At 39.6% G+C, this 27,850-nt stretch overlaps 1 protein-coding gene across 1 annotated transcript; it reads left to right on the forward strand.

Moving 5' to 3' along the window:
• Positions 1 to 1,508: 1,508 nt before the first annotated feature.
• On the forward strand, positions 1,509 to 27,668 carry npm3 (nucleophosmin/nucleoplasmin, 3). Its single transcript, XM_051922458.1, has 6 exons — positions 1,509 to 1,664; positions 13,980 to 14,074; positions 17,457 to 17,576; positions 18,400 to 18,493; positions 20,674 to 20,781; positions 27,513 to 27,668. Exons 1-6 carry the CDS (start codon positions 1,595 to 1,597, stop codon positions 27,521 to 27,523), a joined length of 498 nt encoding a protein of 165 aa, XP_051778418.1. The 5' UTR covers positions 1,509 to 1,594; the 3' UTR covers positions 27,524 to 27,668.
• Positions 27,669 to 27,850: the final 182 nt, after the last annotated feature.

The raw sequence follows: 27,850 nt of genomic DNA on the forward strand, positions 1-27,850 counted from the left end.
AAACGTTAAAATTTATAAGAGCTGAGAGAGCAAGAACTGTGTCTGTCAAAAGCATTCACACGAATGAGAAGTGAAAGTACCGTGTGCATGGTTGAATATGGTTGAGAGGAGGACATGACCTGAAAACATCTCATGGCCAAAGTCTCTACTCAAGGGACTTGAAAAAATCTTCCAAAAAGTCTTGTCTCGTCGCAGGATTTTTTTAATATAATAGAAATATAATATATATATATATATATATATATATATATATATATATATATATATATATATATATATATATATATATATATATTATATACACATAATGAAAAAAACTTCAAACACACATAATACCTTTTCTGGTTTGGATAACAGAAAGCTGCTGCTGTCAAACACAGGATTGTAGGTGGTAGTTAACATGAGGTCAGTCATACTCAGATAGGACCCCAAGTTTATATTTAAAGCATTAACATTTGAATAGAGCAGGTCCATCTTGTAGTGTCCATGAAGGAAACAGGTTGATTGCTTCTTTGTTTTAAGTCACTAGCATTCCAAATGATTCATCATTAATATTTTGGTACAGAGTGAATCATTTCTGTTGCTCAGTGAGCCTGGCTGATGTAACTCATTTCTCTGGACAGTAATTTGAATGAATGCAGTCCGCATTTCAATGTCTGCATCACACATTTAGTTTTATTTGTGCCATATCCCCTTTTCACCATTGCTCATTCACCTACAGTATATCTCCCATCCCACTCTTAACTTTTTCCATTTAATCTGATTAAACCCATTCAGTATTAAAATAGTGCCTGACATAAGGAGGTGTAATCCAGTTCTGTGCTGAACCCACAATGTCTCAGTATCTGAACTCTCCGTGGCTACTCTGAGATTTAGCAGTTCAAACAATTTAGCATATACAGATTTCCAAATACGTTTCATAATTATTTTGTGTGCCCCTATAATGTGTGTTGAGGAGAGTGCATAGGTGACATCCGTTAGTTATAGGTGTGCCAACAGTACGCGCTCGTCTCATCACGCACATGATAAACTGGACCCTAACAGGCCTTGCTGTTAAACTTAGTCCTGAGAATCACCACCAGCTTGTCATGCATGCACAGGCTGGTCTTGATACGGTGCTAGTGGGCACTGTTTCGCGTATGCAGCAACTGAAAACGTGTCTAAAATAACGGGAGTCCACGCAGAGGTAAGAAACACCCCAAGAGAGAAATGCAGCCGACCGCATTAGAAACACATTCCTCCCTTCTACGAGCACCCAGCCTCCATCAAACAGAAAAACGGATTTGACAACGGCGAGCAGTCGTGATATGGGCGTTCCGTGCCTAAAGAGCCCAAATCAAAAAGATCTGCTGACGAAGCTACTTAACATTCAGGCCGACCGATAACGAGAGTATTATATACAGAGTTCCGCTTTAAAGGAATCATATTTTATAGACAATGACTGTTATGAGTCGAGGTAGTAAGCTGTTGATGTTTCCTTATTGTGACGACTTCCTTTACTCGCCTTGAAAACTTCGGGTTTATTTGTACTGTTTGTCACACATACCTTGGATCCGACGAGAGGAGAAGCTCGAGATTGCGTTCTTGAATTGCAATGGCTGGTTATTATTACCAACAAATCGGTGGGAAGAGCGACCGTACGCACGTGGAGAGATACTTTTTCAGTGAGTGTTTAACGGTGGGAGGGCTGGGCATGCGTAACGTTTCTGGGGACAGTCCCCTTTTACGGACAACTGTCCCCACTCAGAAACATGGCCCCGTTTTATCCCCGGTTTAACATTTCGTCCCCGGTTTCAGCTGGTTCACTTTTTTGAATGTATCTCATCACCACGATAATTTGAACTCGGCGCGCGTGCGCGGTGTTTTAATGGAGGTGTGCGATCTGGACGGGATGGATGCGAAACAGTCGTTAGAGCAATGTGAATACATTCCAAAAAGTTTTTGCTACTCACGCATCTCTAAAAATCGGATCTTATTCATGTGAATTAAAAATGGGAACTAAGGTGCAGTGTGAATGTCGTTTTCAAATAATCGAACGCGAGGTTTAACAATGGCGCGGTTTCGCTTTGACAACACGGCGGCGTTCATAAAAGGAATGACAATTGGAAACAACATATATATACTGTATATACTTTTTTAAAACCACGCTTATATTAAGTTAAAAAGTGTACTAAAAAGTAAAAAATAAGTCTCTCATACATCACTCGTAAAATTAAAGCGTGGGCGCTTTTGCTAAGATTTTGACTGATGAAAGCGCCCAAGCTTTTATTTTACGAGTGATGTATGAGAGAGTTATTTTTTACTTTTTAGTATACTTTTTAACTTAATATAAGCGTGGTTTTTAAAAAGTTTTTTTTTATATATATATTCAACTTTTTAGTCTTTGGTTTGTTTTGGTATAATTTTGTAATCAATATTTTAACATTTTAATATTTCTATCCGTTACTAGCGCCATCTATTGATGAAATCTTTAACTAATTCTTCATATGAAAATTTCATTTCTTAAAATGGATTCATTGATCAATCAGTGAAACCCATCACTGATTCATGTATTGTCATCGGAAGTGAGTAAGAGTGCAAAATTTCAAGTCATTTGGACAATAGGAAGTGGGTTAAATATCGATTACAAGATTTGTACAGGACAACAAGCAGGTGAAGTTAAAATAAGCGTGGTAAAATAAAATGATAAAAAATGGTTCCACAGATCGAATTGACCAAATCTGGACACTCCAGACCGAATGATCACTATTAATTCTAAAAACAACTAGTGAAAATATATACAGTACAAAAAATCTTCCAACACGGCGAACCTAGACCTGTAATAACCAGACCGTAAGAGGTCCTTGTCAATTTCCTGCATTTAACGTTTTTTTCCCGTCGATTTCTGAGAAAAACGCTACATGGATATTCTCTCGTTTTTCAAACTCTTTTGCTTCTCAACAACTCAAACTCGACAACTATTTAAATAACTGCTTAGTCAAAATTGAACTGGCGCTGTGCATGACCAGTTTGTAGGACATCTGCTTTTGCATTAACATAGTAATGAGAAAAATCGTTTTCGTCTTATTTCTATTTAAATCCATCTATGCTGCATATTCTTATTGCTACCCGAGTCTGGGGCTGTCGGCTGGTCAAGCACGTCGTTATAAATAAGCTAGTGGTCGTCTGCAGTGGAAAAAGGTGAACACGTAGGACAAGCAGAAGATGGCATTTCTGTCGTACTTTCCACTTTACCTGATGTGCCAGTTCCGTGTTCCACTGATAATTTTCTCGCATAGATGTAACATTTGGTTGTTTGGCAATAGCCTGTAATGCTAGTTGCGTGATTTGGGTATCTCTTCGTTTTTTCTTATCATGATGATGGCTCTCTTCATTTTCCACTAGCTAACTTGCTCAGATCTTCTCGCGTTCTCCCGACTGTTGCTTCAAACGTTAAGGGACGCGGTACCTGCTTTTCACTGTTTGCGTTCGATTTTCGTTTAGTCTAAACACGCGCAAATATTTTTTTTTCTTTTTACAGAATATTATTTTTGTGTCTGACCTTGTGGAAGTCTGTCACAGGTGTTTTAATTTTGAATGGGTGTCCGGCTTCTCGGAGGTGCTTGCACGATATCCCCCCGTGTACGTGTGGCTTCCTGGCAAGCGCATGTGTGTTTAATGAAGTTGGGACTTTGAATTTGTCCAGCATGAGAGACCTCATGTGCGCCCAGTTCTGGGTGAATTCTTGCTTTGCATTTTCAGAATGTATTTAATATGCTCGCCTATTATTTTGAAGCCACATTGGCAGATAATCGTTTTTTTTCGTGCATTTGGAGCAGTTATAAATACAACATTGTCCACCTACAATTCGCTTTGCCATTTAAAGGATCAAGAATGGAGAGGACAGATCACGTGTTCGTCCTCATTTTGACAGACAAAACGAGTCGATGCTTCTCAGTAAGCATGTGATCGGATTTTGCCATTTTGTCGTATTTGTACAGTTGGGAAGTTTCCATTATGCCTTTAAGTTAGACGCTGCATAATGGACACCACAAAGCATTACAGCATCAGTACATTATTCAGTTTAATATTAGTCCTATTTAATATGGTCAAAGGTTTATGTCTGCACTATGCAGTCTCGTCTAGATTAGTTTTTACGTTTGTATGCAGGGTTGAGGATTGTAGTGGGCAGTGCTGTCCTTTTATCTGTTTGTAGCAAGCGACAACACAGTTTTAAGAGTTGTTAATTCTCAGTCTGAGTCTCTTCAGGCTAATTCCTACTTTCCATTCCTTGTTTTTAATTGGATTGTCTTTGAACAATACTACAACTGCTTTATACCTTTATTGATTCAATTAAAAATTATGAACAAGACCTTTCAATTTATATGAAGTGATTATGAAATTTGACTAACATTTTATGATTTTTGCTTGTAGATTTTTCTCATTTTCTGTTTACTCTTGAAAATCTGCATTTTGCTTATTGTCAGTTCACTATCACATCTTCTGCACGATCACCACCAGCTGTTTCAGCATAGTCTATTGATACGCATTTAACCAATTTGCCATGTAACCATTCAACATTTTTGGACACATCTAACCAATTTGATGTGCAACCAATGGACACTTTTGGAGTTAATTCGTTAGAATTCCTTGTTTCTCGGTGCTAGGATTGCGTGTGTACTCATTTTTTATGTTGATAACCCTTCGTGGTGAAATTCTTCAATAAGATTTGGACATACAGTGATCCCTCGCTATATCACGCTTCGACTTTCACGGCTTCACTCTATCGCGATTTTTTCTCATACACGCTTACGTCACTACGCATGCGCTTTCTGAGAACTTTTATCTAAGCCCCACGATGGCTCCTAAACGTGCTGCTTTTTCTAAGCCTTCTGACAATGAAACTAAGCGCCGGAGGAAGATGCTTACCATCCAGGAGAAGGTGAAACTCTTGGATATGATCAAAGATGGCAATACAGTACCCTACAAAAGCCTCCTCACGCATATGAAAAGACAGCGCCAGCAACTGCCTATCAAGATGTTCTTCAGCCGCGCACCCAGAGACCCACTGCCTACTCCTAGTACTCCTTCAGCGGAAGAAGACAATGACGCATCTGCTGAAGATACTGTACCACCTTGTCACGCTTGGGTCACAGATTTGCACAGAGACACAGGAGGTTGTAGAAAAAAAAGAACTTTATTCAAAGCACTGCAAACAAACATTTGTCTCTTTTCAAAAGTTTAAACGTGCTCCATGACAAGTCAGAGATGACAGTTCCGCCAGGAGCAGAGAATGTCTGAGAGAGTGAGAAACAAAACAACCAATTCCAAAGCTGAGAGGCGCTGCACAATACTTTTAAGTAAGCGGAGTACCGCGTGAGAGGTTTATCGCGCGTTATAGCGCAAGTAAGAAGGGTAAGGAGCAATGTGAAGGTAGACTGTCACCTGTTTCAGGGGTTTTCCCAGGGGCGTCTGTGTCCTCTGAGGGTGCGATCAGCGCTCCAGCTTACAACCTGAAGACTCTCCTACTGAGCTCGTGCCTTCATAGGTTAGTGGTTGTGTGTAAGAACTGTGTGTGTGTGTGTAATTAAATGTACAGTACAATAATAATAATATAATATTTGTAACGTCTAATATGTCTTATTTTGTCTAATATATTGGGTAATACGAGTGTAATGGTGACTAAAGGGTGTTATTTCATGTCTAGAGGGCTCTAATAATGTTAAAAAACATTTAGAAGGTCGTAAACAGGTTTTCTGTACTCTAACTGCGAAAATATTCGATTTATAAATAAAGAGTCCTACTTCGCAAAAATTAATTTATCGCGGTATAGTCTGGAACGGATTAACCGTGATAAACGAGGGTTCACTGTAATATGTCTTCTTTAATTGGGAACTTAGTGAGGAAAACGTTAAAATGAATAAGAGCTGAGAGCGCAGGAAGTGTGTCTGACAAAAGCTTTCACACGAATGAGAGTTGAGAGGACCGTGGTCTTGTTTGAAAATGTTTGAGAGGAGGGCGTGACTTGAAAAAAATCTCAAGGCAAAAGTCTCCTCTCACAGGACTTGGAAAAAATCTATGTTTCAAAAAGTTTTGTTGTGTCGAAGGATTTTGTTATATAATAGAGAGACATATATAAGTGTAAAAAACACTGAGAACTGAAATGTGGTGATGTTATAGAAAAGAGTATTTTGGCCAATATGTTTTTTTGACAATATTAATATTTTTTGATTGATATGCTTGGTTAATTCTCAAGGTAAAATTCTTTTCACATAACCCTTTGGGTCAAAGTAGAGGGTCAGTAAATGTACAGCAGCCCTTGAGCAATTTTCAGGTTAAGGGCCAGTAGTATTCCTTCTGGCAGTAATGGGATTTGAACTGGTAACCTTCCTGACACCTATGCAGGTCCTTAGCCACATAGCTACCACTCCATACCCCATTATGTTAACTTGCATGCTTTTCACAGTGTGGAGAGTGTGCCTTTTGCAAATGAGGGAAGCACCAGAAATGACTGACAAGCTATGCAAATGACATCAGTAACCAATGGGATGGATGGATGACTGAAGATGGGGTGTTCTCCTGGACAGGAAAAAAGAGTGATAACATTATGAATTGGAAAAAGAAAGTTTGTCAAAAGGAACATACAAAACTCCATGATTAACAAGAGCTGTTTTTTACTGTTGACTGCTGGACACTCTTAGATGCATTCCGGCTCTCATCTTAGTTATCTGTTCCACTCTGTTGAGCTCCAGCCCCAGGTTATGGCGCTGAAAACTGTCCCCTTTCCCAGCCCTGCTCTTTTTGGTCACAGTGCTGCCAACTCTAAAAAAGAAATGTTGGTCTTATATAGTGGTGCTAGAATTTCTAACAGTGTAACACATAGGGTTGCAGTACTTGTGTATATTCACTTCAGTTCTTTGCATATACATTCACATCTGCGGACTTTAAAGGGGGACTCCATACAACTGTTGAAAAACACGGCAAGAAATACATACTTGAGTAAATTACATAAACAAATAAAAATAGTAAACAACTAGTAATGATAGTATTTACTCAAATTACATATACCTACAGACAAGTTTAAATTCAAAAGAATACGCTTTCCTGTAAAACTGTTCAGCAATGACCATCAACAAAAAGTGACTAGGAGAAGCAGAAAAATGAAGACCTTGATCTAATGCAGGAATGTTTTCCTCGTGGACTTGTGTATAGCATGTTCAAGAGTAAGCTGCTCCAGTGACCTATTAATCTTATTATTATTATTTAACTGACACCTTTAACCAAGGCAACTTGCAACATTTAACATATGCTTGGTTACGTTTGTTATTCCAATTGGATTACAAGCAGGTGAAGTGATTTTCTTATGTGCTGCTCAGATTAAATAAGATGAAATCAAACAACTCACCAGGACCAGATAATATTTCCCCTCGAGTTCTTAAGGAGGCTAGCGAGTACATATATAAACCCTTGACACGTATTTGTAGGAAGTCACTGCACACTGGAGAGATTCAGAAGGACTGGAAAATGGCAAATATCATCCCATTATATAAAAAGGGTGACAGGGCAGATCCAAGCAACTATAGGCCAGTAAGTTTAACATGTATCACAGGAAAATTAATGGAAGGAATTATTAAGGATAAGATTGAGCAACACCTGGCAAGGACAGGAGTTATTAGGAACAGTCAGCATGGGTTCAGAAGAGCGAGGTCGTGTTTTACTAACATGCTGGAATTCTATGAGGAGGCAACAAAAGGATACGATCAAAGTGGAGCTTATGATATTATTTATCTGGACTTTCAGAAAGCATTTGATAAGGTGCCACATGAGAGGTTGGTCATCAAATTAAAAAAAGTGGGAATTTAGGGTGATGTTTGTAGATGGGTGCAGAATTGGCTCAGACACAGGAAGCAGAGGGTGATGGTGTGAGGAACTTCATCAGAACTGGTCGATGTTAAGAGTGGTGTTCCACTGGGGTTAGTGCTAGGGCCGCTGCTATTTTTAATATATATAAATGATTTAGATAGGAATATAAGAGGAATATAAGTAACAAGCTGGTTAAGTTTGCAGATGATATCAAGATAGGTGGATTAGCAGATAATTTGGAATCCGTTATTTCATTACAGAAGGACTTAGATGGCATACAGGCTTGGGCAGATTTGTGGTAGATGAAATTTACTGTCAGTAAATGTAAAGTGTTACACATTGGAAGTAAAAATGTTAGGTTGGAATACACAATGGGCGGTTGGAAAATCGAGAGTACACCTTATGAGAAGGATTTAGGAGTCATAGTGGACTCTTAAGCTATTGACTTCTCGACAGTGTTCAGAAGCCATTAAGAAGGTAAACAGAATGTTAGGTTATATAGCACGATGTGTGGAGTACAAGTCCAAGGAGGTTATGCTCAACCTTTATAATGCACTGGTGAGGCCTCGTCTGGAGTACTGTGTGCAGTTTTGGTCTCCAGGCTACAAAAAGGACATAACAGCATTAGAAATGGTCCAGAGAAGAGCGACTAGGCTGATTCCAGGGCTACAGGGGTTGAATTATGAGGAAAGATTAAAAGAGCTGAGCCTATAAAGTTTAAGCAAAAGAAGATTAAGAGGTGACATGATTGAAATGTTTAAAATTATGAAGGGAATTAGTACAGTGGATCGAGACTGTTATTTTAAAATGAGTTCATCAAGAACACGGGGACACGGTTGGAAACTTGTTAAGGGTAAATTTCGCACAAACATTAGGAAGTTTTTCTTTACACAAAGAACGATAGACACTTGGAATAAGCTACCAAGTAGTGTGGTAGACAGTAAGACGTTGGAGACTTTCAAAACTCAACTTGATGTTTTCTTGGAAGAAATAAGTGGATAGGACTGGCGAGCTTTGTTGGGCTGAATGGCCTGTTCTCGTCTAGAGTGTTCTAATGTTCTTATGGTTACATAGTGTCAGTAGCATGATTTGAACCCACAACCGCAGTGTTTGTTTGAAGTCCAAACAAAGCCTTAAACACTACACCACACTGCCTGCCAGTAATATTAGCCTTTGGTTTAAAAAAAAAAAAAAAAAAAAGTCCACCAAATATTATGTACAGAAAAATCCTTAATTAGCTATATAGAATTTCTGATACACCCAATTAACCAACAGCACTATAACTGACTCCCATTGTCTTACAAAAAACATAGCTGGTAGCTCCACAGATGGATCAGTTCAGTGGTGGGAATTGGCACCATTGAAAGGACTTTTCTGCTTACAGCACTGTGTCAAAGCCACAAAACAATCACAAAAACTACAAAAAGGTTTATACATAGCTTGTATTAAATAGTTTTTCAGAATACAAATGCACAGTCAGGGTCTTTTAGGAAGCAGCCCATGAGTGAATGTTGAAAGGGCTGAACACAGCAGTCAGCCAAGGTGCTTTCCATGCCCTGGCTCTGGTCATCTTTAAAGTGTATAGACGTTTACAGGGTGGAAGGGGCTACAGCCTTCAGAAGTCAATGGTTGGACCAGGTGAGCAGCTGTGGAGATCCAGCCTATATGTAGTCCAGTGGTTAAGTGGTCTCAGTTGCCAGGCACTTTTTACTTTCTCATATACAAAGTATAGGGAAATTACTGGAATCGTCCTAAAATTCCATCCAGGCCTTTAATGACCTCTTGGGCACAGCCATCAGCAGTGTGTCTTGTTTGCAGAGAGAGTGTCAACCTTGTTGAGAGGTTTACTTACCTTGAAAGTGACATTCATGTCTCTGGTGACTCTTTCTATGAAGTCAGTAGACAGATTGGGAGAACATGGGGGGTCATGAGGTTGCTAGAAAGGGGTGTGTGGCGCTCCCGATATCTATGCAAAAGGACGAAGGTCCAAGTCTTTAGAGTCCTGGTGCTTCTTATCTTGCTATATGGTTGTGAGACATGGACGCTATCCAGTGACCTGAGACGAAGACTGGACACCTTTGGTACTGTGTCTCTTCAGAAAATCCTTGGGTACAGCTGGTTTTACTTTGTGTTGAATGAGCGGTTGCTCATGGAGTCCTGAATGAGGCACATAACCTGCATTGTGAGGGAGCGTCAGTTATGGCACTACAGCTATGTGGTGTGTTTCTCTGAGGATGATCCAGCTTGTAAGATCCTCATTGTTGGGGACCCGAGTGGCTGGACCAGGCCAAGGGGTCGCCTACATAACACCTGGCTGCGGCAGATAGAGGGTCATTTCCGGAGGGTGGGACTGGACCGCGTGTCTGCCTGGGGGGTTGCAAACCGGGATCCAGAGTTGTTTTGTCGTGTGCTGGGTGTGGCAACTCACTGTACCACTGCATGCTCCCCAACTTGACTTGATTTGACTTGTTCTAAAATTTGATTTCGAAATACTGATGAATCTCAATGTTTTAGACCTTTAAGTCCGAAAATACCATTTTTGGAATTATGTCTCTGTGTCTGCCTCTGTGTGTGTGTGTGTTTTTGTATGTAAACACAATAACTTCAGTACGCTTTAACTTAGGTCAACCAAATTTTGGATACAACTATTAGGTACAAAATGTAGATTTCTATCAACTTTTGAGCTCTATCTGCTAACCAGAAGTAGTACTTTATCTAAAATGTTTCCCCAAAAATATGAAAAAATGTGATAATTTTACATTATATTATGGGAAAGAACCACATTCTAAGCATTTTTTGGCCCTTTGTATTTTTTCGAAAAACAACGGTTTTCGAGATAATGCCAATTTTCCGTTTCCGTTTGACGGAAATGTAACGTTTTTGCTTTACGTAAGAAACATTCTGTGTACAAGTATTACATTACACACATTGCTAAAGTCTCCTGCAACTTTTCACCCACTTCCACTTACTGAAAGTTTTAATTTACCTGAATTGTTCGCCAAAATAAAATTATCATGGCAAATTTTTTATTCATCCAGCTGCAAACTGCGATTTATTCAACTTGACTTTTTTAAGAATTGTTCAATATATTGTTAATTAGATTTGATTTGTTGTTGATGATTCTTTAATGTACTTAATATAAAAATATAATAATTGTCTTGCGGTTTACTCCTCAAATATCCATCTCCATATCTGAATATACAAGAATGTCTAGGGGAGACCACTCCCTATTTTTATAACTAACTAGTAAGCCCGCGATTCGCTAGCGAATCGGAAATCCAAGAATGGCAATCAGTTTCTGTTCCGTCCGATATCTGGATGGATGACATATCATGGAGGGTGAGTGCGTCTGGGGAAATGTCATTTAACTACATAAGCATATCTGTAGTAAAGCGGTCTCGTTTTGTGGAGACGTGATTCCGATGCCTGTGCTGACACCGACTGCTGGCAGTTTTGCACAGCAAGTTCAGTTTACAGGTTGTGGTGTTCGTGTGCCAGCCACTGAGTGTGGGAAGCCGCTGGGTTAGAGTCTGTGACCGTTATGTGATCTATATTACTGGCACAGTGGATTAGAGCAAGTGTAGCTCACAGATTGTGTTGTTTGGGCGCCACGTACTACTCTGGGAAGCCGCTGCGTTTTGGGAAGCCGCCACGTTTGACTCTGGGGCGGGCGCCACAGCGTTGTGGGACGCCGCTGCGTTTGACTCTGGGGCGGGCGCCAAAGTGAATGACCGTTATGTGATCTACATTACTGGCACAGTGGATTAGAGCAAGTCTAGTTTACAGGCGGCAGGCTCGTTGCAGTGTGCGTGAGTCTGTTGCCTTCGCTGACACCGACTGCTTGAACTGGTTGTGTTGTGTTTGGGGGCCACCTACTGACTCTGGGAAGCCGCTGCGTGTGACTGTGGGGCGAGCGCCACAGCGCAATATGCGCCTCAGTGGGAATGCGCTGCGTGAAGATATATCAAGGAAGGTATATGCGGTGGTGTGGGCGGTCGCATCTGGGCAGCTGTACAACCCGTCGTGCACGCTTTACCCCAGGTGTAGTTCACAGGTCGTAGTCTCGTTTCTGTGTTTTGTTTGTTTTGAGCCGTGACTCCTTTCGCAAGCGCGTTGTAGGCGTGCACGTTGTCACAGTATGGACCTGTGGGGATTCCGTCCGTACTGTAATACAACCTTCGAATCCTCTCGTTTCTTTTTTTGCTCTGTGGTGGGTGGCAGTGCGCGTGTGCCTCGATGTGCCCAGCGCCCTGCGTCCATATCCGGTTTACAACCTTTGGTTAGTAAGATGGATAATACTGTTTTGGTACAAAAAAACAACTGGTGTTTAACTAGGAATGTCTCCTCCCAACACTATAGAGAATCTTTGGAGCAAGGACTTTATCAGGGTTTCTTTCAGCAGAGCCCAGACAATATTTTCTCAAAGTGTGAAAAGAAAAGCAAACGATGTAGCATAGTAAATAATGCAAAAGTGACAAATTAGAGTAATACTTCATAAGCAGGTTATGATGCACAGCTTTATTGAATACACTGACTACAATGACACATTGGAAATTAATTGAGCCTCAGTTATGGTTACCTGCACCGGGTTCAAATTACTGTCTGGCCAACAATGCCCTTTAGGAAGTCCAGTCTCAATGCACATCGACAAAGAAGGAACCTTGCTCACTGTCACTGTATGCTGTTTCTGTCCTTAGACCTTCATGTTTACTTTACTGGCCAAAGTACATTGATCATGAATGAGCAAGTTTGCTTAATGGTGGTCTAGTGTGTCTTATCCTGGGCTGAATCCTGCTTACTGCCCAATGGTACTGAGGTAAATGGTCATGAGGAGCCTGAGATTGGTGTGTTCAATAGAAGGAGAGATGCATTGGTGCCCTAATCCTGGTTGTTTCTTGCTGTTTGTCTGATGTTGCTGGGATAGTCTTAGGCACACCACGCAACTCTGAATTGCATTAATTGAGTTTGCTAATGGGTGGATGGATTTTTCTAGCCACAAGTTATTTAGCAATGTGGTGCAAATACCAAGGCAGCCAACAAGTTATGTGTGCACATCATAAAGTATCAGATTTATTTAAATATGAGGAATATGTAAAGAAGACTTAGGGGCTCGTGTTGTCACAAAAGTGACATGACGGAACAGGAAAAAGCAGTTGTTTAATGCCATGTTCATATCCAAAACAGCAAAAGTTATCTTCATAATAAAAACCAATTTGAAATTATAACCTAAAGCCATTGCCAATGTCTTTAGCGCATTTCCTTTCACAACTTATAGTAGCTGCTTTAATGCACAGCAGCAGTATCTGGTTAAATACCCAGATATCTTTTTCTTTGGATAAAGAGCCAGTCTGAAGTAAATAGTGTCCATGTTTATTACAAACTTTGTCTGAGTTGATAAAAAGGGAATTGAAAAATTACCAGATGTTGTAAAAATTGGAAAAGTGCAGATCATTTGGCCAAGGGCAGGTGAATTCTGTGTAGCCTGGCATTTTGATGTACCATTTGCTGATGTATTTTTCAATTCAGTAGTTCATTTATACATGTGTTAGCCATGCAGTGGACTCGTCACTTATCACCAGGGTAGATGTTTTGCCTTACACTGGTGCTGGTGCCCCCCAACAAACCTAAATTGGATTAAGCAGGTTGAGAATATTATATTTAAGGGAATTGATAGTCTTTAGATTCTTGTCGTTGCATGTTTTTACTATGTATATATTACATTATGGTTTTTGTATCTGGCACTTTTTTGCTTGTTAAGATTTTCCTTTAATTGCAGTGTGACACCGTGATTAGCTCTGCTTCTAAACAGCTTCAGAGTCCTGGGTTCAAACCCTAGCTCCAGAACTGTCTGTTGGAGTCTGCATGTTCTCCCAGTGTCTACATGGCTTATCCACCAGGTTTTACTCTCACAACGCAAAAGATGTACCAACTTCATATTGGTCCAGTGTGAGTGTGAAGGGGTGCACAAAATTCCCATCCTGTGTGACATCCTGTACAGAGTTACTGTAACCTTCAACTGGATGTGTATATTTGCAAGTATGTGTAGCAGTTTGGGCTTGCTAATGGAAGTGTGCTATATAAAAAGTGAATTTAATTACCCTTGAGACTTCTCATTATATTTTTTGTCAATTTAACAGCTTGTGAGCTGACGTCCAAGGTCCCATCCTATACTTTTCACCCAGAGGTGGATGAAAATGCCGATTTTGAGGATCATATTCTGGAAGTTCGAATGGTTAGACTTTTTTTCTTTTTGCTTAATTATTTTATAAATATTTATAAAAAAACAGTTATTCTTTGTGTATTGTGTATAATTATATTAACATAATGCACTTCAGGTAGAGTCATGGCTCTGTGGCTAGGGATCTGTGTTGGCAATCGGCAGATTGCCAGTTTGAATCCCGTAAGTACCAGAAATAATTCCACTCTGGTGGGCCCTTGAGCAAAGCCCATAACCTACAATTGTTCTGTCCTGGGTATGACATTAATCTGTTGCAGGAAGAACTTGGAGGTTCATGGCACAATTGTAGTGGTATCTGAAAAAAAACGTAATCTTGTGTTTTCATGCAAAATGGAGAGGAAAAGGTTTATGATATAATAAAAGCCGTTATGTTGTTCAGGGGCCTATGGTAATCTTATTTTCCCCTTTATTCTCTTTATTGTGTAGACCTCATACACTTTCAGCACTTTCTCCTTTCCTTCTTTATCTATAACCCAGGAAAGAAGAAGCAGGGGAGAGTTACACTTAAACTTATTTGTATTAAATATAATATGCTCAAATTGTTAAGCAAAATAAAGTTTGACAAAAATACCATTACTGCCTAAGTAGCAGTGCATCTTGTGTCCATAGGCGGATCAGTTTATCTTCAGTCTATGCTTGGTCTTATACTGGTCCAATGTCTTTTGATATACGTCTAGACAAATGGGTGCTGGCAACTCCCTTGGTTTATCCACAATCAAACTCCAATGACCAATTGAATTAGCCTGCTTATGCCTTCCTGGGCCATTCACCAATGAAGGCACTCGGGTACGACCCGCCCCCAGTTGTTTTGTTCAGCTGAAGCCTGTGCCTGCCAGCTAGCCAGTTGATGACCTTCCTGAGGGCTATGGCTTATAGAATGTCCTGCACAGAATCACCTTTGTCAAACCAGTTTGATTCATGCTCCCATCCCCTCGCCATAAATTTCACATCTTGAAACAGTACTTAATACTGTCTCCTAAAGACTTGCAGGAGGCTGGTAAGATAAACATCAAAAGCACTGTTCTCAAAACGCTGTTCTTAATGGTAAAGTAAAACATGCCTTTAGAAACACTACCTAATACTACATTTAGTTTGTCTGGCTTCTTCACAGTTAAACATTGCAAATAAAGACATACACAATATTTATCTACTAATATGCTAGATAGTAGTCATTTTAAACTCTGCTACAGAAACAAATAGTGACTAGCACAATACAGTGGCAAATGATGTGGAAAATATCCATGGAAAAAAAGAAAAAAAAAATCTCACGTTACTTGTCTCTCAAAATCTACATCTCAGTTATCTAGGTATATGTACAAAATGCGGAAAACACATGCTTTTTTGCCTAAATATGGTTAAATGGTTACTTCTGGAATACTCACATCATAAACAGCAAACTACAGCCTCATGGGAAGTCACTTTTTGAATTAAAGGCAGGATTCTTGAGCAACAAATAAGGGGGAGAGATGCAGGGCTTCAATTAAAAAACCATCCCCATGACATATAGGTCTCCTGTTTACAATGTGTGCAGAATATTCCAGAAGTAGTGAACAATATTTTACAAAGAAGCATGTGTTTTGCACGTTTTGAGCATATGACTAGATAACTGACATGGACGTTTTTGTTTTTTCCATGGACTTCTTCAAATCGTTTTTTGTACAATACTATTGGCTTCTGTTTTATCATAAACTTTCTCTCCGTTCTGCATGAAAACATGAGGTTACATTTTTTTTCTTGGCCATCATTACATATTATATAGGTAAGTAACATAAAAATGCATAATTTTTGGATGGAGTATTTCTTTGAGGAAACAAGGAAAAATGAGCCTGAATCTAAAATGGGGTAATTGTCGAATGCTGACTTTGAACTTGTATTTCTAAGAGGCCAAAAATGAGCTCATCTATACCAAAGTATTGAGACATTTCTACAATTTGTGAATTACATGTGTGAGTGATGGCCGGCAGCTTATCCTGGCCAATACATCCACACCGCCAGATGGAGTCCTCCCTGCAACATGGAGGTGCTCCGAATTTCCGCAGGGCATCATGGACAATGGAGTTCGGTTTCACAGCCCTGCTGGATACCATGGGGGCCGCCAGGGGCCGCTGCAGGGAGACACGAAGATTGTTTCTATTATAACCCAGAAGTACTCCCAAGTCATGGGGACGGAAGGACAGAAGTACTTCTGGGCTAAAGAAAAATATAAATCTTCATCTGACCTGGAAGTGCCATTGGATCACGTGCGCTGAAGGACAGGAGCGCTTCCGGGTCACGGACTATATAAAGGACTGTGGAAAACCCAGCCGACTGAGCCGGAGTTGGGAGGAAGTGTGACAGAGCTGCTGGGTGGAGTGGAGGATTGATTATTGTGTCATTGTTATTGATTATTGTGTATTGTGGAGGTGCTTTGTGCACATTATTGTAGTAATAAATTAATTATTGGGACTTTTTACATGGTGTTTTGGTGTGTTGTCAGCGGGTCTGGAGGTGTGACAGCGCCCTCTATTGTCACACATAGATGCTGAAAACTGGAAAATTAACTATCGCGTTATTGAATTTTTAGTACCAGAAAACAACATACAAGTACCATGACAAATTCACCTTTTATTCAATAGTCAAAATATTAGCTGCAGAGTGTGTCTGTTGATGGTGAAGCAATGGTAGAGCAGCTTTTGACATAAACAGCTGAAGAAAATGTTGCCACTGTGTCCCAAATTATAATTGAGAATCATTGTGTGATGGTGCACAAGACAGAAGACACAATAGATTTTAGTTAGGGGCCAACTGAGTCTGTTCCTCATGAACACTTACACAACAGCATTTTGGGGCAAAGAATTTTGTTCTCAGGAAACTCTCGAATTAGTGAATTCTGACTGGCAGAAGTCATTTAATAAAATAGTAAAGGACAAATGATAAAGTAGAATCTTAAAAGATGATTTTATTGACGTGATGTGACAATATATGCTAACATGGGCACTCCTAGTCAATCAGAATAATGCTTACTGACTGCCCGGAGTGCTGTTTTCACTGAGGTCAGTTTTACAACTGGCTGACAATAGAACGCGCATGCCTTTGGAATGGGAATGAAACCAGTTCTCAGGAGAAGCCATGGATATATGGAGAGAACACACAATCACTGTGGATACGCAGAGCAAAGTGCAGATAGTAGTGGCTACACTGTAGTTGTCTATGCCACAATACCTTGAATTTAGTTCTCTGTTGACTTTTGTGTTTAATCTGTCAGTAGTCCAGTTGTAAAAACATTAAATAATGTACACTGTATTTGTGACTTGTTGTATTGCTTTGTATAAGATGTCATCTTGTTTAAAAAATAACACATGGGAATCTTACGTATTGTTTGTCTTTTCTTTAAAAGGTCTGCTTAGGCAGCAATGCTAAGAATGAAAACAACGTGGTGGAGCTGACATCTCTCAACTATGAAGGCAAAGAGCAGTCGATACCAATCGTTAATCTGCATTCATCCTGCCTAAATATGGTAGTGCACGTTACAACATTGAATCACACAGCGGTGAAGATGTCTGTCGATTGCTTTACCAAACCTACTTAATATGCTGCTGAAAGTGAAATCTTGCATCATAGTATAGTCTGGTTAAGGTTTAATTCTGGTAGAGCTGAAGGAGAGAAGACTGTTTTGTTAAAAACTAGGGGGCTTTGCCCCCTGCTCGCTTCGCTCGCCAACCCCCGTGTTTGGTTTTCCGGATACACACTTTTAAGATTTTTTTTTCTTTGAGTTGTTGTTATTTCATTAGTTTCACTTTTATTTTAGTACTTCTGTAAAAACAATATTTGTAATCTTGCGAGTCCCAATATGCTGAATCTTTTTAATGAGGTCAGGACAGGTTTCTCTGTTTGGAATTTCAGCACAGACAAAATGATCTACATCATCAGCAGTTAATAATTTTATAATAAATAATAAAATTAAATTAGAAAACTTTTTTTTTTGTGTAGATGTTTGACATTACCTGTGCCTAGTACCCTTAAAGTTAGAAGACACTGATTGTACTGGCAAAACAGCCAAACACTGAACTGTCTAAACTACCAGGCATTGAATTTGCCCCTTTCTTCCATTTGTTTTTCCAATTGTATTTTTAACAACAGACATTTTTATTCATACAAATGAACTCCTGTATGCCTTTTCTACTGGACTGGCCCCTGGAAAACTGCAGATTGTCTGCCTCCTGGTTGTTGGTTTTATATTGGTCTCACAATTCAATAAAGAGAAGTGTATAGAGTGAATGCTGCACATGCTGTTCTGGTCTTGGGACAGTGCAACTGTCACTTTTTGTTTTGTATTTTAGGTCAGTTTGGGAGACTTTCATTTGAAGACCCCTGTCACTTTTCGACTAAAATCTGGCTCCGGTCCAGTCAATATCAGTGGATTACATATATTAAGTAAGTTTGTACAGTAGCACCAACATGGGTGTTGTCTGATAATTACATACATTTTTAACTGAATTTAACGTTTTAATATTGACTGTGCAGTGTGTGTAATGGGCAAATTAACTGGTTATAAAAAAGAGCATGTACATTACTTTTAAAACTTGTTCTTCACCTAGAAAATCTTGTGCATTTTCAGATACATCAAACTGTTTTGGATGACATTTTAAGATAATTAGAAATCTAATCAAGTACTTAAGATATCTATAAAGTAAATTTTTAGGTATGTCAAATTCATCTATTGCTAATGTAAAATGTCTTTGCCTAACTTCATACAAATTAAAATTTCAAAATATCTACAATTTCATTTCAGGACACCTCAAATACATTTCAAGGTATATTAAAAAAGACATTTTTTGAGATCATCCAAATATCACTTTTGAGATATGTACAATACAATTCAAGCTATGTCAAATTCATTTCCAGATATAGCAAAATAACTGCAATATGTCCTGTCTAAAATGCATTTCAAGATATCTTAAAGCATAAAGGAATACGTTTTTGAGATACCTTGAAGTGAACTGCGTTGTGGGATATTTCTAAATGTTAATTCAGCTTGCTACTTGTATATGATGAAAAAATCATATTATAAAAATGTCAATTGATCTGGTGATGTGATGTTTGGTTGCTCAGCTACTGATGTGCGGGGACTGATCTGACAGGGTACCACAAGCATGAACTTCAAAGTGGTCCGAGTGTATTTAAACTTGTCAAGTGCACACGTCACTCCGATGTGTTCATTGTTTTCATTGTATAGCCAGACTTCAGTTTTGTTGTGTATTATCATATCATAAACTGCTCTTTGAAAGTTTTAGGCCAAATATGCAAAGAGAAGTTCAGAATGAAGTCAGTATTGTTCTAGCTCTCTATATAAAGTTAGTCACATTTTGCATTTAAACAATTGCTTTGTTTGCAGTTGCACATGAATGTTGTGACTTGAATAGCTCGCCGGCCCATACGCTACATTTTATAACTTGGACACATGGTGTGAACTCAAGGCACACTGGGTTGCGGTGAGTTCGTTCTGAAACAGAATGGTTGCTTTTTACATTGGAAATCTCTTGATGTCAACTTTTTTTATAATCTCTGGAAACAAAATTCATTCTATAATGTTGCCTTGTCAGGTTCTGAAGCAAGTGGTTCTGTACTTTTTATTTGTTCCACTTGTTCAGCCCATTCTAATGTGATACATAATGCACACTAATGGCCCTTCTAATACTTCCTAATAGTTCTAGGGTTGTTATCTTTGTTTTATTTACTGGGTCAGTTTAGTTTGAAGTTAAAGAATAAAGCTCTTTATAGTTAATGTACCAATGTATATATATTCCACATCTTCCATAAAATTCCAAAACTTGATATGGCACCCTCCTTCAGTTTCTCAGTACTTGCTGATTAATCAGATTGATATTGTAAGGAAGCCAAACAAACAGTCCCACATTGAGAAATTGAGTGTAAAAGACGACAGCAGTTTCCAGTGATCCATGTTTATTTAGGAAATTGTCCAGCGGTGCGTAAAACATAGTTGAAAATTGGGACAAAGATCACTGGAATACAGTATGTCTGTTGTGTGACCTCCCTGTGAGTGTGCAGCAGTCTTGAGTCCATCCCAGTGTATTAGCCTTTAAAGATCTAGAAGGTCAAAGCAGGAACATTTTATATGCATAAAAACTGGATGATGAAAAAATGTCAAAGGAGAAAATATGCAGTGAAGTAGAGGAAGTCATTAATATTTGAATATATTGAGACTTAGGCCAATGCTTCTGGGTGTTACATATATGTTTATACATACTTGTTTTATATTTTATTATTATGATAATGACTACAATGGTAGCCACAGCAAAAACAAATAACCAACAGCAAAAAAAAAAAATCCTAGCTGTGCACGGGCAACTGTTAATTAAATATAAGAGCAATTAAAATCCCAAACAGTTGCACCCTATAAAATGGAAGTGTCAGCAGCACCGCCTTGTTCTCAGTCTAGCAAGTCTTAAGATAGATGTGCTTCTTCTGGGACCATTGCTGTACTCAGCCTTGCCGCGATTGATTGTATCAAATTTCCTGTATCCATAAGTTTTTTCAGCATCCTTTGGATCCTTAATCTTTAAATTATGTAAATGTTTGTCTTTTTATAGTTGTTATTAAAGAAGATGAGGTATACACCTTGGAGAAGAATGAAGGCAAGAAAGAACAAATTGTCCCTTTTAAGCCAGCAAAAAATAAAACAGGACAGATTGTCCCCAAAGGTAATTTGTATAATATGTAATACTTCAGCAGCCAAAACAGTCATCAAGGCGTCCCTGTCATTGTCATGTATCTCAGGACAGTATTCGTTGACTGGTTAATGTTTTCCACTTGTCGCTGTGTGACCCTTCCAAGAGTTAGGGCTAGATTCCACAGTGAAGATTCCTGATCCATACAGTCGTTTTAAAAACTTTGTGTTATAGATTTAATGTTAAATTGATAACATTTGCCATTTTTGCCCATTGGTCTACACTCAATAACCCATAATGACTAAGTGGAAACATATTTTAGGAGAGGCTTGCACATTTTTAAAAAAAAATCAAAAAGGGAAGTTTCTGTAAACTGTCATCTTCAAGTTTCTCTACAGATAATCTATGGGGTTCAAATCTGGGCTTTGGCTGGCCACTGAAGGACACGGTCCCACATCTACTGGCTGTATTCTTCTGGTCATTGTTTTTACTGAAAGATGAACCATCACCCCAGTTTGAGGTCACTTGCACACTGGAGAAGGTTTTCTTCATGGACCTCTCTGTATTTGGCTCATCGTTTTCCTCAATTCTGACCAGTGTCACTACCCTATAGAATGATGCCGCCATCACCACCATGCATTATCATAGGGGTGGTAAAAGGTAGGTGATTAGCAGTACGTGGTCTTTGCCAGACATAATGCTTGGAGTTCTGCGCAGACAGCTCAACTTTTGTCTTACCGAATAAGAGAATCCTTTTCCAAGTGGGCTGTCATATGCCTTTTACTCAAGAGTGGCTTCCATCTGCTGGGATGGGTATTATCTCAGCAGTACTCCATCAATTAGACATTTATGCACTGTACAGTCCAGCAGCCAGGGAGGTAGAGAGAAATACAGGAGGATTTGGATTCCTCATGCCCCAAGACAATAAGCTGTGACCACCAGTACTAGCGTGGCTCAGAGAGAGGGGATGGACATGATACACAGTGCCAGTCAACCCCATTGGGCAAGACAGGTACATCCTATGCATGCACGTAAAACCCAAGGGGACCCAGCCTTGCCCCCAATCCCTTCGGTTTGTTATACTCTAAGGTCCTACACCAAAGTTCTTGCACCCACGAAACATCACCAACAAAACTCTCACATAAGGGTGCTCTTTTAACACCATTAACTAGGGTACTGAAATGCTAGCGTCTACATTGACTGCGTAACGTTTACCACATTATTTCTATTCAATAAGGTGCTGATTGTGCCATGTGAAAATTTCTCAATTCGTATTTTGCAGATAGTTTACATTAAACATAGATTTATATTTCATTGCTTTTTTACCAGTAATTCCATTCTCAAAACCACTAAATCAAATTCCTGGCCTCCTGGTTTAAGGAAGTCAGGTTGGTGCATTTCAGTATGTCGGGTATGTTTTTAGTATAAAATGTAAGCATTTCAGATTTGGATTTTATTGTACGGATTCAGTTAAAGTATACCACAACTTATTGTAAAAATTGTCGGGCTTTATCTATGTCCCAAAAAAAAAAAAGAGAATAAGCAGCTCCAGTGAACAACAGTAAGAACATTAGGCATTGGTTATAAAAAGCTGCCAATATTGTATACAGTGCATCCAGAAAGTATTCACAGCGCATCACTTTTTCCACCTTTTGTTATGTTACAGCCTTATTCCAAAATGGATTAAATTCATTTGTTTCCTCAGAATTCTGCACACAACACCCCATAATGACAACGTAAAAAAAGTTTACTTGAGGTTTTTGCAAATTTATTAAAAATAAAAAAACTGAGAAATCACAAGTACGTAAGTATTCACAGCCTTTGCTCAATACTTTGTTGATGCACCTTTGGCAGCAATTACTGCCTCAAGTCTTTTTCAATATGATGTCACAAGCTTGGCACACCTATCCTTGGCCAGTTTCGCCCATTCCTCTTTGCAGCACCTCTCAAGCTCCATCAGGTTGGATGGGAAGCGTCGGTGCACAGCCATTTTAAGATCTCTCCAGAGATGTTCAATCGGATTCAAGTCTGGGCTCTGGCTGGGCCACTCAAGGACATTCACAGAGTTGTCCTGAAGCCACTCCTTTGATATCTTGGCTGTGTGCTTAGGGTCGTTGTCCTGCTGAAAGATGAACCATGGCCCCAGTCTGAGGTCAAGAGCGCTCTGGAGCAGGTTTTCATCCAGAATGTCTCTGTACATTGCTGCAGTCATCTTTCCCTTTATCCTAACTAGTCTCCCAGTTCCTGCCGCTGAAAAACATCCCCACAGCATGATGCTGCCACCACCATGCTTCACTGTAGGGGTGGTGCCAGGTTTCCTCCAAACGTGACACCTGGCATTCACACCAAAGAGTTCAATCTTTGTCTCATCAAACCAGAGAATTTTCTTTCTCATGGTCTGAGAGTCCTTCAGGTGCCTTTTGGCAAACTCCAGGCGGGTTGCCATGTGCCTTTTACTAAGGAGTGACTTCCGTCTGGCCACTCTACCATACATTGATGGATTGCTGCAGAGATGGTTGTCCTTCTGGAAGGTTCTCCTCTCTCCACAGAGGACCTCTGGAGCGCTGACAGAGTGACCATCGGGTTGTTGGTCACCTCCCTGACTAAGGCCCTTCTCCCCTGATCGCTCAGTTTAGATGGTGGCCAGCTCTAGGAAGAGTCCTGGTGGTTTCGAACTTCTTCCACTTACAGATGATGGAGGCCACTGTGCTCATTGGGACCTTCAAATCAGCAGAAATGTTTCTGTAACCTTCCCCAGGTTTGTGCCTCGAGACAATCCTGTCTCGGAGGTCTACAGACAATTCCTTTGACTTCATGCTTGGTTTGTGCTCTGACATGAACTGTCAGCTGTGGGACCTTATATAGACAGGTGTGTGCCTTTCCAAATCATGTCCAATCAACTGAATTTACCACAGGTGGACTCCAATTAAGCTGCAGAAACATCTCAAGGATGATCAGGGGAAACAGGATGCACCTGAGCTCAATTTTGAGCTTCATGGCAAACGCTGTGAATACTTATGTACATGTGCTTTCTCAATTTTTTAATTTATTAATAAAGTTTGCAAAAACCTCAAGTAATCTTTTTTCACGTTGTCATTATGGGGTGTTGTGTGTAAAATTCTAAGGAAAAAAATGAATTTAATCCATTTTGGAATAAGGCTGTAACATAACAAAATGTGGAAAAAGTGAAGCGCTGTGAATACTTTCCGGATGCACTGTATATACTTTTGTATTTATTTACCAGTTGTCTTAGGAAACTGGGCAAAGGCAGGTAACACAGCTAGTGCTTCCATAAATGGGAGGTTTCTCTTTTTGATTTTTAGTAAATTTGGAAAACGTTCTGATAATGTTCTCACTTGATATGTGTTGTTGAGTGTAGATCAATGGGCAATAATGGCAGATCTATCCATTCAAAATTAAATCTACAACACAATAAAATGTGCAGAAAGTGAAGGGGCCTGAATTCTTTTTGAATCCACTGTAGATGGAGATGAGGCCTCAGGACAACAGGGTGAAGTGAGCCTGTCTGAAAAGACACACCACACTCCCAGTTACAATTGCTGGACTGGAGAGTCACCAAGTATCTTGACTTACAGTTTTGTTTTGCCTTTTGATTGTGGAGATGGTGTGCCACTAGGGGGCAGTGAGCGTCTGTATAAAGTGTATTTGCCACGCCACAGCAGAGGTATTGGTGTGGGACCAGAAACGTGATGTCACAATTCCATGGTAGGAGTCCTAGTTGTGTAACTGCCAGGCAGGGTCATCATGCGGATTTGGGCACTGCCAAGAAGTACTGACCGCTGAAGGAGCCATTTTTAACTTTGTAGGTTTAGAATTTCTGAGGGATACAGAGTTCTTTTTATGCAACACTGTTAGATTTTTAACTTTAGTTTGTGTATCTGTCAAGGTCTTCATTAATCCATATAACTTTTTATACCCCACTTTGCCCATTGAAAGCCAACAATACAGCAACACAGCCTCCTGTGGTGAATCCATATTTGGATCTCAATAAATGAACTAGAAATGTGGCCTTGAGTTGGTTTTAGTTGGATTAGACATTTTTAATGTCATTTACCACACTCTATGCCACAAGCCAGTTTGAGTAGTTTTATCACATGGGCTGTTTTCTTAATTTGATGAATTATAATGGGAAGTAATGCAGAAAGTAATTTGTCCAGAATTTAAATCTTAAATTTGCCACAGTGCTTTGTGCAAAATAGCCAGATCAAGACCGATATTTAAGAACGGTCTGTATTTATCAAGCTTGTCAGAGTAGGAAAATGGTCCTAGCTGGCTCAAAAATCGGAGTGATGCAAATGTGGTCCTACTCTTAGTAGCAGGAGTAAAAAGAATGTTCTCAATTTAAATCATTTAGGAGACAGCTCCTAAGTTCACCAGGATTTAGGAGAGTTCATGAGCTGTCCCGTTCAGGCCGAGATCGGTGCACACACATCTCAGAAAAGGCTGAATATAGTGCTGGAGAACAAATTCATGAAAAGATCGATTTGACAGAGATGGAATAATATTCGTAATGAATTTTGTATATTACACAAACGATCCATCTACACCGAGAGGCCATGTGCTATCAATGGAAATGAAAGCTTGGGAAACATTATATGAAAATGCAGCTTTTAAGCATCAACGATTTGTGCTGGACATAACCAACCATTTTTCAAATTCTGCCCCAAATTTTGAATGCTGTTACAACACATGAGGCAATTAATACATCTCCCCACCACTCCACATGATGCAATGTTAAAATAAGCTGCATTCATGCAGATTGGCATGCACATAAAGATTACTGGCTCAAGGGTGGATAAGCACGCATACTGTATGTGATATCACAGTTTCAACACAAGCTCATGGATGCAAACTAGTAGCCAGCATATTATCCTGAAGATAAGTGGGCTGGACAGGTGATGGGCAGTTAAATGTCACACAGGTATGCCGAGCTCTGCATTCCATGAACCTCTGGAACATTTGCGTTGGTGTACATGCCTAAGATGGTTCAAGAAGAAGGAGTCACAGAGTGACTCGCCACAATACACTGGAAGAGATGACACGACATACAGCCATGGTCAGTTTCAGTGTAACTGTTTCTTTACAAGGCGCTTTTCATGGCCATAATAGTGGGTAGCTAATTTTTCTGGAAGTGTGGCTGTGGATCATTCAGTGTTTGTGTGTCTCCATCTTTCCATCTTAGTGCCAAGTACAATAATTATGATGTTGCAAAGTAGCAGCTAGCGCAAACTCCTCTACCTTATTTTTTCCTTCTTTGTCCAGTATTATTATCTTTGTGGTGAACCCGTAATGTTAGTTTCAAAAAACTACAAAGCTTTATCAACTTTTCCAAGAAAACTACAAAACGCCATTTAATGGGCAACTGCCACAAAATTGTGATGTCAATCACTCTCAGATGCAAACTTCTACTTCTAGCTGGGAGTTGGTGTAGACCGCCTCATAACCGCTTCTCATATCTCACTCTGAGGTAGGACAAATTCTTACTGTAGTACAACTTTGAGTGCAGTTCCTAGGAGAAATTCTGAGGTTCCTGATAAATATGGGCCCGGTTCACTTTTGGTCATAGATGCATAAAAAGGAGGCCCCTTAGAAGCTTTCTAAAACAGATTTTCCCAGGGATGATTATGAATTTGGAAGTTTTTCTTGTCAGTCAATGATGTCCTGTCTAGGTGAATTTTTTGCAAAGTTTTTTTCTCAGCTACTCTTAAGAACTGCATGACATATCAAACAGCATATCGTTCCTAAAAGCATCCTACCTGTTTGTTGACTAAAAAGCAAATTAAGATTCCACCGGAATCAAATATAATGAAGAGGAAAAATAATTTGGCTTTTTAGTATGTAAAGAACACAGTCTGTCACACATCGTTATTGAAAGTTTTCAGCCAAAATGTGGGGCATTGGATTTCAAACAACAAGGTTGTCCATTTGAGTCCTCTTTATGCATTACTCCTGAGCAAGTCAGTTGACACTCCTGTGTGCCAATACTATCTGCCACATCGTTTCTGAACTGGATGTCCTTCCATTGCTGTAGTAGTTGCTGACAAAGATGCCTAACCGACCAAAACAAGTCAGATGGACTAAATATTCTTATTTCATAATACTTTCATCTGCTCCTCAGTCTGGATGTTTAAATTTCAAAGCAACCCTCTGCACATAGAAAAATATCAATTAGAATATAAGAAGGCAAAAATAGTGCTAGGGGTGAACACAGGGAGTAACAAAGTACAAAGTGAGCAAAAAGTAATAGACCCGATGGCCCCTGTGCGTCTGATTCACGGGTATTGCATGCACCCTGTCCACTTGGCGTGGTGGCTTACCCACCAGAGTACCACACAATAATACCCCTGTGAGAAAAAGGTTTAAGTCTGAAAACAACAAGATGGCATTGTGTACACACAGCTATCAGAGGTTCTTGTGTGTAATCCTAGTTTGTGTAGAAGTTAAAATCTGTAAAGCAACCAGCCACATAACGAGTGTCATAACCTGACAGGGAACGGGACCTAAATATCTGAGGTCACTGGTTCAATCCCCTGCTCCACCTCATCGAGTGCCAAGCTTGCCTGGGATTCTTGTGTAATGACGTGTGACTTCTGGGTGTTGTATGTCGAGGTTGTGCTTTACAAGTAGAAGGAAACTCAGTAGGCCGGACTCAGCTGTCTCTGTTAAAGCATTGATGACCACTGCTCTGTGTTTTAGGGAGTTTGTACAAATCTGACAAATAACTAATTTCTGTGTTTTTTCAGTTACGCAATAGTAGAGTTCTGGAGATGTTCTGCAAGGCTGCTGAAAGACAGAATTTATATCTGGTTTTCATCCGAGACGCAGTTTCCTACACTAGCCATCCCAGGACTGCAGGAGGCTCCATGTCGAGTCTCTGCATTTTGTGATTTGTTGTGGTTTTATCTTGAATTGCTTTTTATTGTGAATGCTGTGTGAAAAACCTTGAGATGCTGCTTGCTGGAAAGACACTTTATAAAATAAAGATGAATATTTAATGAAATGGAAACCTGCATCTTGGCCGTATGTAATTCACCTCATTACAAAAGTTGTTATTTTAGTAATCCCTGTTCTGTATTTACCC

The sequence above is a fragment of the Erpetoichthys calabaricus genome, chromosome 2 (assembly GCF_900747795.2).
Source record: "Erpetoichthys calabaricus chromosome 2, fErpCal1.3, whole genome shotgun sequence".
In the NCBI taxonomy this organism is placed as follows: domain Eukaryota; kingdom Metazoa; phylum Chordata; class Cladistia; order Polypteriformes; family Polypteridae; genus Erpetoichthys; species Erpetoichthys calabaricus.